This window comes from Rhea pennata, chromosome 7 (assembly GCF_028389875.1).
Source record: "Rhea pennata isolate bPtePen1 chromosome 7, bPtePen1.pri, whole genome shotgun sequence".
Taxonomy (NCBI): Eukaryota; Metazoa; Chordata; class Aves; order Rheiformes; family Rheidae; genus Rhea; species Rhea pennata.
In genome coordinates, this window is record NC_084669.1 from 3,223,000 (window position 1) to 3,235,662 (window position 12,663).

General features: G+C 43.0%; 1 protein-coding gene across 1 annotated transcript in view; it reads left to right on the forward strand.

Annotated features, from left to right (window-relative positions):
• Positions 1-11,397: 11,397 nt before the first annotated feature.
• Positions 11,398-12,663, forward strand: part of ADAM12 (ADAM metallopeptidase domain 12) — a 188,114-nt gene continuing 186,848 nt past the window's right edge. Inside the window, exon 1 of the mRNA XM_062579862.1 lies at positions 11,398-11,582. Coding sequence (XP_062435846.1) covers positions 11,465-11,582 — 118 coding nt within the window. The 5' untranslated portion in view covers positions 11,398-11,464. The remainder of the gene's footprint in view (positions 11,583-12,663) is intronic.

Sequence of the window (12,663 nt, forward strand, 5' to 3'; positions counted from 1 at the left end):
GACAGGATTCTCTTGCTGATCATACTAATTGGATCTTGAATGCCTTTGACTGTTAGATAAGCCATAAAATTTACTGTTATCTTAATTACTCAGAGGTATTTTTCTTATCTTTGGCGCTTTATATAAAGAAAGATCATTTGTATTTCAACTGAAATTTAAAAGTAACTTTCAAGTAATCAAAAACAGTCTAAAAGGAACACAGCTGTTTCAGAGCATCAGCTCATGGTCAGTTTACCCAGAGGAAATAATTTGAAGAATTTTTAATGCAAATACTGAATTACAGCGGTATTATTTATCTTAATCTTTTTTAAAGTATACACCTCTGTAGCAATAGAACTGGCTTTATAAGACCTGGGAAACTTATTTCTCCAAAGTATACTATTAATTGATTTCCTGTGAGTTAAATCCTTGAACTAAAGAAAAATGAACATCATTATTTGTAATATTTAGAAACTAGCTGAAATAGCATTACCACGTAATCATGGCAGCAGCAGTTTCACGTTAATACTTAACATACCAAAAGGGACCAGTATTTTAGCTCTCTGAAGAACTCTATTCCTGTTTATATAGTGAATTGATACAACAAGTTTACCTGTTAAACAGCAAGAGTTAAAAATTTGGTTATAACATTTTTTTCACATGTTTTTCATTGTAATATGTATTTTACGCAACTTCTGTGATCATTAAGCATTTATAGGAATGGCATATTAAGAAATGGTGCCAAGAAGTATGTTTGTATCAAAATTGCACAACTAAAACCATCTGTAATGTTTCCTCCAAAAATATTTAAATCTTTATTTGTACATTTTGGAAGTAAAAACAACCAGCTTACAAACCAATGGAATTTATTTATGGAATAAAATATGATTGTATAATATTGATCCAACTGCTACACTTTTATTTCAGACTGTTAAATGTAACACAATTATTTAAATTGTTCGAGAAATCATGCCTTTGTATAAATAGAAGTCTTCACTTTGCCGCAACTCCTATGGTAGAAAATCCTGCCCATAAAAACCATTGCAGCTGTTAACCTCTGTTGCAGGAACACCCAATCTGAGTCTGTCTGAATGAGATTGGAATTTGGCCTTTGATATCCATCCTTTATTCTTCTAATCTAGACTGAGATGTAAGGTCAGGTTTTCTGGAAGAGTAATGTTTGTGAGCAGAGCGTTGGCCACGTAGGTAGCTTCCAGCTGTGTGACCTGTATTGGGTGCAAGGAGCCTGACTCTTATTTAGCATCGTTATTGTCTCTGTTAGATTACTTTGCTTCTTTGGGTTTCAGTTTGGGATTAATTACGTTAATATTTTCTCACAGAGAAGACAGAGGTTTATTGAACAAACGTATTGCGTTCTAGATAGACATTTTTAAGTATTTGGCAATTGATTCAATAGGTTTCAAGAGGACAACATGTAAGGTAAGGTAATGTTGACCATAAGAAAGAAATTGCCAGGGCTCTTTTCCCCAAAAGACTCTCTTTAACCAAGCAGGTAATGCTATGCAGGGGACTCGAGTGAGGGCTGGACCACAGGTGGCTCCAGGCAGAAGAGCTTCTGAAAGGAACTGCAACATCTTCCCAGCCTCCCAGTGCAGCTGCTGGCTCAATCTGTTCTTTCAGGAGTTCATTGATCCCTCTTGCTGCCCTTCACAAAAAAACATTTGGCCTGCTTCAAACCGGAGGGCTTTCCTCTCTCTGGTAGCATTATTTCCTGCACATGCCCATAGGGGAATACCGTATACCGTATACCTTTAAGCCTGCTTATATTCTTTCCCTAGAGCCATAGCAGTACATTTTGGTGTGGAGGGGAGGGTTACAGGGAATACCACACAGATGAGTTTATCCACTCTCATACTCAGCATTAAATGACTCTGCAATGCTGATGGCCAGAGGGAAGCCCCAGAGCAGTGAGAACCCCTTATAAAGTGCCACATTTGGGTCCCAAATAGAGAATGAGAGCAACGGGGATGGAGTGCTATATACGGTATGACACAGCTCAGCTTATTTTCTGCCATTTGGCACTCCTCTGCAAGTAGTGCCTGGGGTGGGCTCCTTCTCCACCAACTGCTGGTTTTCTGCAGCTTCTGCTGCTGGCCAGCACCAGTGTACCATGCTGCCTTGACACATCCTCACTTCACCGGACTCATAAGCAACCCCACCTTCTGACATACTTAAAGCTGGTGAACTGTTCACCAAATCTTTTGGCTCTGCAGAAGTCGTATTTCCAAATATTTTTATTTTCTTTAAATGTAGTTTTCTAAATCTGAAGGACAAATACGTGGCAATTTGAAGTGAAAATCATCTCATGAAAAGAAGCTTGGGAGTACACTCAGTGAGCAAAATGCCTAACGCAAATCACTGTCTGGGAATGTTTTGCATGATATGAGACCTTTGCTTTAAGAAAACAAAAATGTTCCCTGTTGCAAACCTAATTTGTCTTTCTGGGCCTCTGAAAAGAGAATATGTGGTAATGCATCCAGCAAACAATTCGAACATTCATTTCAGTGCTACAGTCAAGTCATTGTAATAGCAAATAGATGGCACAGGAAAATGTTGCTTCAGAAAAGTACAGGTTTAGCCCTCTACAAGTAGATATCAACTTAATAAAGCTTAGAATTTGGAACAAAATTGGCATAATTTCACTTTGAACTTGCAGGCATTTGAAAGTAAAGAGTATCTTTGTCATTTGAGAGTATTCTACGCAGAAAACTCCCCGGCCTAAACTTGAAATCACCCCCAATTGTTAAATACTGGAATTTTTCTTCTCTGGATATTGTTTGGAGTACTGGTTTGCTATGTGTAGGCCCATGCCCCAGGGCTTCAGCGGGGATAGATTCTGTACCTGATACAGCTACACAAGGATTAACATTTCCAGTAATAGGCATTGACATTTGTTCTCAGCTCTGAAGGTCTGTTTCTTTTTTCAGTGCTAACATGCCCACAGAAAAGCCTTTAATGATGGAGCATCATTCTGTGGAAGAAGTGTTGATGGTTTCTGAGCATTTTGCTTGTCGCATCAACTGCAGTAAGATCTCAGTGGCTAAAAATACTGCAGCTTGCCTCTCCCATGAAGATATTTGCTCCCTTTGACTTTAGTGACACCGAGCACCTATATGTGTTGATGAGTAGGTAGTTATCTGTCCCGGAGCATTGGCTGGGCACTTTTTTCACAGATAGAGTAGATCAGCGCACACGGTTGTCCCACGAGGTTGTACTTCGTTGTGTGATATGACATACGCTCGTGCAGCCTGTTACCCAGGGTGCGTTTTGCTGACCTCCGCTGAGGCAGGCTGAACACCACTGAAACGTCCCCGTTCTCATGCTCGTCAGCAGGTCAGAACCAGGCAGTCGGGAGGGTTGTAAGTCCCAACCCCGACTATGGCACTTTCTAATTTATGAACTTAAATAAAAGACAAGTAGAAGCCAGCAGCAGAGACTGAAATGCAAGGAGGACACTTGAGCATAAAAATACAGAATGAACAAATGGCCCAAATCAAGGAGAGAAGGCAGTGCTGGTTGATCTCTTGTGCTGCAATACATGCAGATTATGGCATATTTGGTTCCACTTTCTGAGTGAAACTTGTTCACCAACCTAATGAACTGGAAGCGTTCATGGGGTCGTTATTTTCTCTCTAGCAATGTCTGCTTAGCTATGACAAAACTGTTGAAAGAAGTGCGCCGTGTGAAAACACACTTGCTCTATGTTGAGAATAAAACGTATCCTATCTTTTAAGTAAGTCAGGCGTCTTACTTTTCCTCAGTCTCCTTGGCTCTTTACCAAAGCTGTAGGAGGTAGAATTACTAAGTATCCATTTTAGATGACCCACAGAATGAGATAATGAGGTGTATCATCTGCTTAGCAGCTGCAGACTGATAAAAAAGAGGGAAATGCACAAATGTGCTCATGGTACACACAATTAGATAAAATTAGTAAATAGGAAAAGTGGAATAAACTGCTTAAGGGTCCTTGTCGTGTACTCAGGAATATAAAAAAGAAGCCCTAACTGCAGAGATTTCTTTAGAAACTAGTCACAGTGAGGTATTGATGTATGCTCAGACATGTTTTATCTTCAACAGTATCTTACAAGGACTAGACAAAAGTTCATATATAACTCCAGGAGCTCTTGCAGCTTTGGAAGTTGTGGCTGAAGAAGGGGGAGACTTTAGGTTTTGTTTATTTTACACTTCTTTTCTAGACCTTTGTGTTCACTAAAGTAAGTGAACGCTTTGTATTCCCCGTGGGGTGATGAGCGGAAAGTATGTAAAGACAGTGACAAAAGGGTGGTCGCTGGATGGTGTCCAGGCTGGATTTAGACTAATCAGAAGACAACCGGATAATGGTGTCTGCAGGAAAGGTCTCCCAGCAATCGTTTTGCTGAATCATAATATATAAATATGGCCAGGAAGTTTTTTAAAATAAAGTGTTCAAGACAGAAAACCAGAAGAGGTCTGGTTTTGTTACTCATACATACTCTTAGATTGTGTCACCTCCAGGTGGCCTGGGGACTGCCTGCTCAGGGCAGTGCCAATAACAGTAGTAAAACAGGATATTTAAAATACCACCCCTACCCTGCCACTCATGGCAGCATGGTGTTCAACAGCATTTCAGCAACGGCAGTGAAAGGGAATTACCCATGTATCCTATGCTGCCGATTTATAGAGAAATAAACCAATACTTAAATATTATATCCACATTAGTCCTTCGTGACTAATGTTATTACAATGAATACCAAAAGAATTAGTAACAAATACCCACTTACTGTAAAGTGTCACCAAATATATACTTAACTTGTAATGCTACTGAGAGCACATATATAATTTTTGTGTTTGTTATTATGTAAAAATATAACTCTGAGGGCTGGCTGGTCTAAATCTAATTATATAATGGCATAAGTTAAACTGCATGAAAGATATATAATTATGGGTTGGCTGTTCTAGCTAATGCTATCAGCTGATGTTACAAAGCCAACATTTTACTTCCGTTTATTTCAGTTTTGCAAGATTTCACTTGCTGTGTCTGTGACCCAGAGCACATGAAAGTTTTGCATCAGAATCCAACAATCAGTAAAAGCCTGCAAGAAAAGCAACTCTGTTTCACGCTTCCTTTCATAACTGGTGTGAGACTGAGATCTAATTGATTTAATTCTCCCCTGATATGTACCACAGGATGATTGATTTCTTTCGATCTTCCCACTGAGAATATTTTTTTTTTCTTTAAAAATGTCCAGAAATTTGCTGGCTGCCTAGTTGACTACCAGTGTTCATGATAATGCATGCTGCATGGTTTCTTGTGGTTGCAGAGGGCCAGACGGGCACCATAAAAATATATGGCTTCATAATACTTTGTCTCAACTGAATACTATCCTCTTGTGAGGTGTAAAAAACTGTATTCTTTTTTTCTTTTGTTTTCAGAGAAGGAAATTTTAATAACAGGTCAAAGTGCTTATTCTCAGAGTCTGGTCTGAAGACAGAAAAACATATCTAATGGTTCATCTATCATATTTAAAGGGTTCTTAGTTAGGGAAAGTTTCCTGCTGTGCATTCAGAACTGTTCTGTCTGATACAAGGGTCCTGCTGCAGAACTACCACTTCTCTAAATGACTGCAGAGGTGAGTAGGAAAACGTAAAATGAGGTTTCTGCCACCCTAGAAGAATAGGGAGATACTCAGGTAGGTGCTGGGTGTTCGTTTTTTGGAGGAAGAGGATCGAAGATGTCCAGAACATAGGTGCAAATAACTTGTTTGGACATTTCCATTTTTTTTTCTGGTTCTATAGCAGGCTAATGGGCAGAACAACCGTGGTGCTTCTTCTCACATGGACAAATTTCCTCTTCATTATAGTAAATAGGGATCAATTGACAGCAGAGCATCAGATCAGAGGGGAGAGCAATTTTTTCAGACTGTTCATTCCTGCATGGTAGCAGTGGCCGGGTCCAGTGGAGCTGCGGGCTGCGAGGAGCAGTACCGGCGATGGGCAAAGGCTCTTTGCCGGCGCTGGTTGTGCTCGCGGGAAGCTCTGCAGTCTCCTGGCTATGGGCTTCTGCTACAGGAAAAGAATGTAGCTAGGGAGTGCGTGAGGTATGGGTTTTGCTATCCAAACCTCCGAAGGAGGTTGCTGCTGTTGTCCAGGGCCTGTATCCGTGGAGCAGTGGGTTGCCTTGTTTGCTGTTGCTGCAGCCTTTTCGCTTTCTCACCCTTGGCCCAGTTACAGCAGGCTGCAACAAGCTCCATGTCCTCTTCCTATAGAGTGCTATATGGAGCTTAATCATCAGGAAAGGAGAGCGTGCTCCCCTGCTTCGCTGCAGTGAAGGGGCTGATGCTGCGGTGAGGGGCACACCGAGCGGGCGCCCCACGGAGGTGGCAGTCGTGGTGCCTACAGGCAGACGTGGAGCCCGGCTGTGGTCGGCAGTGGGGCTTGCTTTTCCAGGTTCAGTTTTAGCTCTGAGACAGATGAAAATTGCTGCATGTCAAATTTTAAACGTATAGATAACTCCAGGATGGCTGTGTCAATTTTACTTACATTTGAATGTAATGCTTTAGCATTCAAAAAACTACACGTTGGCTTTTTTCTTCTGTACTGAGAGTGCAGATTTTTTTTTTTTTTTTTTTTTTTTTTTTAAAAAAACATTTCTCAGGGTCGTTCCAATTTTTATGACCAGGAAGTAATAACTAAATAAACTCAATATTATGTCCTATGAATCTCGTGCAGTACTTCCCAGAAGCATCAAGGTTCTGAACAAGGACAAAGGACCATGTTATCTCAAACATCTCCCAGATAGGCCTCCAAGAGAAATAATAGTCTCCACTCAGCAAGACCAAACTTTATAAGCACGTTTCTGATCTTGTGTGTGACAAGGAAGAAACTGAATATAGAGGGAGGTAAGAATATATTTACCGGCAGTACTAAGGTAAGATTGCTGTCCTTGCAGTGGACTTCATAGGCTGCCTGGCAGCTTGGTTTGGACCATAGATTAAAGAACGTGCTGTCTCAGCAAAGCCTGCTGAAGTGCAGGATCGCTAAAGAGACCGAGGATGGAAGCTTGTTCCCGTAGACTAGCAAATCCACAGAATGCAACTTCTCTCTGGCATTTACTGTAAACTATTTAAATCGGCGTACTAGAACCAGTGTTTTATGTCAGTTGGCCTAGCTGATAGCTTCTGCTCTAGGAAGCAGGCTATTTTATGTCTCAGCATTGCGATGGAGGCCTACTGCAAAGCTATGTGGCTAAGGGGTCGCATTGCATGAGGCGGTATCTGCGCCTGGTAATTAGAGAATACTGTAATCCACCATCGCAGTCACAGTTCAGCAGGATCTTGATAATGCCGAAAGTTAATGAAGTGAAGGAGGAGCGGCGACACGAAGTCTCAGCAGCTGGCGAGGGGACACACAGCCTTTCAAAGGGAAAACTTTTTTATATTGTTTTGTTTACTCTAAGGAGCAAAAGCTTCAGCCTGGAGGCCACAAAACTGTAGATCCCTGTAGCTAAGCCCAGACAAGTCCTCCTGCATTTTGGCACATGTGGGAATAAAAGGACTTGGATTTATGGATATAACTTGATATTGTGATTATAGCGGGTGTTTCTGATATACAAAGGAGATCATGGCCGATCCAGGAGGACATGAGAGCAGTGTTTCTGAGGTATTTGCTCCTTACCAGAATCTCTTTTCTTGAAATTCTCCTTCAACTATCTGTGGCTTACCACTGTTCATTTAATTCAGGCTGGGAAGTAAGGCAGGGAAACCATGCCTGTTGCAGCAGAGAAGATTTTGTCACCAAAGGCTTCCCACAAGCGACCCACAGTCACGCTAGCCCAGTTAAAGTAAGGTGTTTCGTTGACACATCTCCAAGTCCAGAAGCACTACAGCAGCGGGATCTGCGGCCTGGAGGTTTTGGCTAGTGGCTTGCTTTCTTCTCCCTGTCTTCTATTAACTTCTCCCAGTGCAAATCTGTAGTGACCAGGTGCATGTAGGTGAGAAGACAGCAGGAGTTGGCAGAAGGCCTTAGGGACAACCCCACCAAGCTCGTGGGCCTGATTACACCAGGACTACACAGCGAAGGCTCAGTCTTAAAGCCAAGTGCTTTAAGAAAAGCCTAGCTAAGCTTCCAGCACACTGCTCTCTGTCTACACAAACAAACAAACAAAACAAAAAAAAAAAAAAAAAAAAAAAAAAAAAAAACAGTGATCTGTCAGGTTTCCTCCTTTCAAGGAGATAAAACTTAAGAGCTAAGAGAGCATTAGCTGTTCAATATACTGCTGCTACTGCAGGCTAACTCTAAACTGGCAGAAAAGGGAGTGCACGTCTTAAGAGAAAACTGCTAGTGGGATGAAATAAGGAAAAAGTAAACACTTGGAGATAGTACGGAAGATCAGAGGACAAAAAAGGCAAAAAGCACAGAGAAACAGTAACAAAAGATACAAAGGTAAAGAAAAACCCAGATACAGTGAGAGATTCCCTTCCTCCCCCTCCTTCCCCTAGCAGTGCTAAAGAAGAAGAAAGCTGGAAAAGGGGGGAACTGAAAGCCGGTTGCCCTCGGGGAATAACCTGGAAGATCAGGGTTGTGGCTGCCTTTGAAGTAGCCCCACAACCTGGATGCAATTTTCATTTCCTGCAGGGGCAACTCAGCCTTGTTCTTCTGAAGTGGATAAATCACGTCTCATAAAACTAATTGTGGAGGTGGTTTGACATGAGAAATTAAAAGTCGAGGTTTGGACTCTCTTAGGCACATAGCCGTGAAGTAGGGCTACTTCAGAATAATTTTGCTTTTCCATGTTTTTTTTCTTTTTTTCCAGAATAGTTGTGAAACTGCTGTGAAAATTTATTGTTGTTCTCCACAGCCAGCTGTAACTGTAATTCAGTAGCATTCCTTTATGGATGTCATTAATGAAGTACTTGGGGTTCTTTTGTGAAAAACTATCAATTTATCAGCTTCAAGCCCATAAAACGAATGTGGTAGGATGCAAAGGTTCTCTTGTTGTTAAGTTTTGGGAGAGGAGGAGGAACTTCGATAATATCTACTTCATTGATGTTACTAAACGAAGAAGACATAATTGTCTCCATAATCCCTGTTAGTGAATATTTTTTCTCAAAATACTACCATTTCAGTGACGAGTCATCTGGGATCACAAAAATTCTATTTAGAAGTCTTTAGTTCCCTTTTGACTGATTTTTTTCACTGGGAAAAGCCCCTCAAAGAATAAAAATTACTACACGGCTTTTATGTTGGCCTGCCACAAAAAAGTCTTCTGTTTTGATTTTTGCATTTTTAACCAGTGTGTTATGTGGAGTAAATATCTCCTTAGTAAGCAAAGTCAATGTAGTTCATTAGTTTGTTTATTTTTTAAAGGACAAAATGTTGCCAACTTTTGCTGTTAAAATGTGACTGATAATGGGAGAATAGTATAATTTAGCATTTACGTATTTAAAGCTGTATGTCAGACAAAGCTACATGCAGGATAATACTGATGGCTCAGAAGGTCAGAGTTTTACTGGGAAGGGGACATGGTGAATTCTTTGTACCCATAACTTTTCTGTGCTATCCCAGTATATCTCAATTTTTTTCTCGTCTAAACAATCATATATAAATCATCTTTTTGCAAAGCAAAACAGAATTTTGAATAATTTTATTAAATCTAGAAAAAATATAAACTTGAAATAATCAGAAGAATGAAAGCTGTTACACAAATACGTTAAAAGATAAGTAGAGTCGTAATAAGAATAGTATGACTAACCAGAAATGTTTTCTCTTACAAAACAGTTCCTGTAGGGTTTCAATGACAGTTAGGTAGTTTGGATGCATCTGAAAAATGTGCAGGAGGGGGTGCCAGTCCAGGTGCAAACTGAGAATGTGAAAACACGGACTGCCATTGCTTCGGACAAACGCCTGCACTGCTCGTCTCTCACATTCCCATCGTTGGTAATTTCGCAGGATTGCTAAAGCAAGTGTGTGCTGCGAGAGGAGACCTGAAGGGTCAGCGCAGGCACAGCTGGAAGCACGGAGCACCTAGAGGGGATTCCTGCACTGCTGGGGGGAGAGGTTGCAGGGGGTGTGGAAGAAAAGGTACTTCCTAATTGTGGAGAAAAGCAGATGATCGGCAGGCCTGTCCTCCGCTTTTCTTGACCCCAGCGACGTTCCCAAGCCTACTTGTGATCTGATGACCTGGCTGACAAGGTAGCTGTTATCCTGAGGAAGTAACTGTGCCCCAGCTGCGGTTTGGGAACCGTGGCATCTTGCAAAATCTGTGAAAAGCATGAACTGAGGTCGCGGTCAAGCAGAGGGCATGTGCATCCTGCTGCTTGGAGAAAGGCATGGTCCGGAGCACTGCGAACACTCACCAACCTCTGCTCCAGAACAGATGAGAATCAGAATCTCCAAAATCCAATTTTTAAATGGCATTGCCTTACTGTTGTGTCTGCTGGTGAACAGACGCATTTTTGGAGTAATTTTGCAAACTGTTTCGCATGTGAGGAACATTGGATCAAGAGGCAGAATTCAGAATCAATATCCGAGTTACTAGATTTGGGAAGAATATTATTGAATTAAAAATGAAACCACACAATAAAAGTTAGGGTTTACAGGATTGAGATTTTTCTTTTTACTGCTCTAGGGTGTTCTGTGAAACATCACTGTGGGCACTATATGCATTTCAGCAGTGTGTTATGGATTAGATAATCTGTGTTTGGTTGTTCTCCCAGACAGTTGGTAACGATAACTTGAATGAGGAAGATTTTAAAAAATGCATCTGGCAGTGCTGTGGGTGTATAGAAAAAAGAAAGAAAGAAGGGAAAAGAAACCGCAATATAGAGTAAGTCAGGGGCACCAGAAATAACTAACTCCGCGTTAATTATGGACTCAATCGGTGACCGCGGAGCTGTGCCGGCGCAGCTGGCCCTCCTGGGGACGCGGCTGCGGAGAGGCCGGCGGCCCCGCGCAGGCGGCCGCGGCGGCGGGCGGTAGGACCCCGCGGAGGGGCGGCCGCGGACAATGATTTGTTCCATTGTAATGCGAACTGCGAGCGCTGGCGGCGCGGCGCGGCGCGGCGCGGTGCGGTGCGGTGCGGTGCTCAGGCCTCCCTGCCTGCCCGCCTGCCCCCGCTAACGACCGCAATGCCTCCCGCGAGCCAGCGCGGACAGGCTGCTCGTTTATTGCGACGGTCAACAGATTTTTTTTTTCTTGCCAAAAAAAAAAAAAAAGAAAAAAAGAAAAAAAGAAAAGAAACACCCCTCTGTTAAAAAAAAAAAAAAAAGCCCAAACAACTTTTTTTTTTTTTTCTTTTTTTTCCCCTCCTCTAAGAAAGCAAAGCCCAACTCATCAGCAGCTCATGCAGGAGGGGTTTTGGAGTTAACTGCATGCAGGAAATCTCTCACATCCTGAGTCCCAGCTCGCTCCTCTCTGTAACTGTATATTATGGTGCTGCTCTCCAGCCCCAGCTGATGAAAGTTTGTCTCCTTCAGTCTGGGCTAAGATGTCAAAGCGTCTCCATGCAGAGCAGCAGCGCTTCCCTCCTCTGCACCCCCTGGCCCAGATTTTCATGCTGCTGCTGAGCCTTAGCTGGCTCTTTTTAGCATCATCCAGAACTCAAGGTAAGTTAATGATATGTGTATGTGTATATATATATATATATATATATATATATTTTTAAGATACTGCCTCACTCTGTTCTCCATTTTAATGGGACAAGCAAAAATAAATTTAAAAATAAAAAAAAAGCCCTGCAGCCGTTTGGCCCAGAGGGGATGGTCCCCGGGCGCTCAGGGCCACCAGAGTTGCTCCGGGCCCCCTTGCCGCCGCCGCGCTCCCTCCCGCCGCGGCCTCCCCGGCTCCGGGCGCCGCGGCCCAGGCGCCGCCTCCGCGGGGCTCCGCGCCGGGGGACGGGGACGGGGCACGGGGGGGAGCGTGCAGCGGCGCTGGGGGGTCTGCGCCGGGGGGCAGCCGCGCGCGCAGCGAGCCGCGGCAGCGCACCGCACGCAGGTCCCCGGCACCCTCCGTCGGATCCCCACTGGAAAGAGCCACCGAGGAGGAGCGGGCTCTGAGCTCGGCGCTGGGAGTCGGTACTGCCAGCTGGGCGAGCAACACATGGGAGGTTTTTTTTTCCTGGAAGGAAAAAAAAACAGCGATGGTAAAAACTTCCTTGCCAAATTAATTTTTATTCGCTACTACGCTCATGCAAAGTGAGGTCAGGGAGAACTAACTTCAGTCTTAAGGACGTTTTGCAGAACTTGCCTGGCTCTGTGATACCAGTGGTGCACGTAGGGGAACTGAGCGTGGCATGATGAAGTGTCCTGTCCCCTTCTTTGTACAGCAAGTCTGTGGCTTATTCGGAGTCAGCTGAGGGCCTGGGGGCCTGTCCCCTTCATTAAGCAGCAGCTGACAATGCATATTGCATCTGAGAGAGGGAGGAAGCTTCTATCATATAAATATTTTTAACAGCACTGATAAGAGACTGTGTCACTGCAAACCCTTGGCCTATGTCTTTTTTCATTGTAACTTAAAACCTTGTAAATGTTTGCTTGTCTCTAAATTTATGCACAGTGACTTCCACTGGGCCTATGGTGCTGTATTTTCTAGGAAAAAGCTAAAGGTGTATGTTTGTCATATATTAGCTAGCATATTAAAACCCTAGGGTAGACAGGGCACGTTGTAGAGTTCAAGGGAGCACCTAGG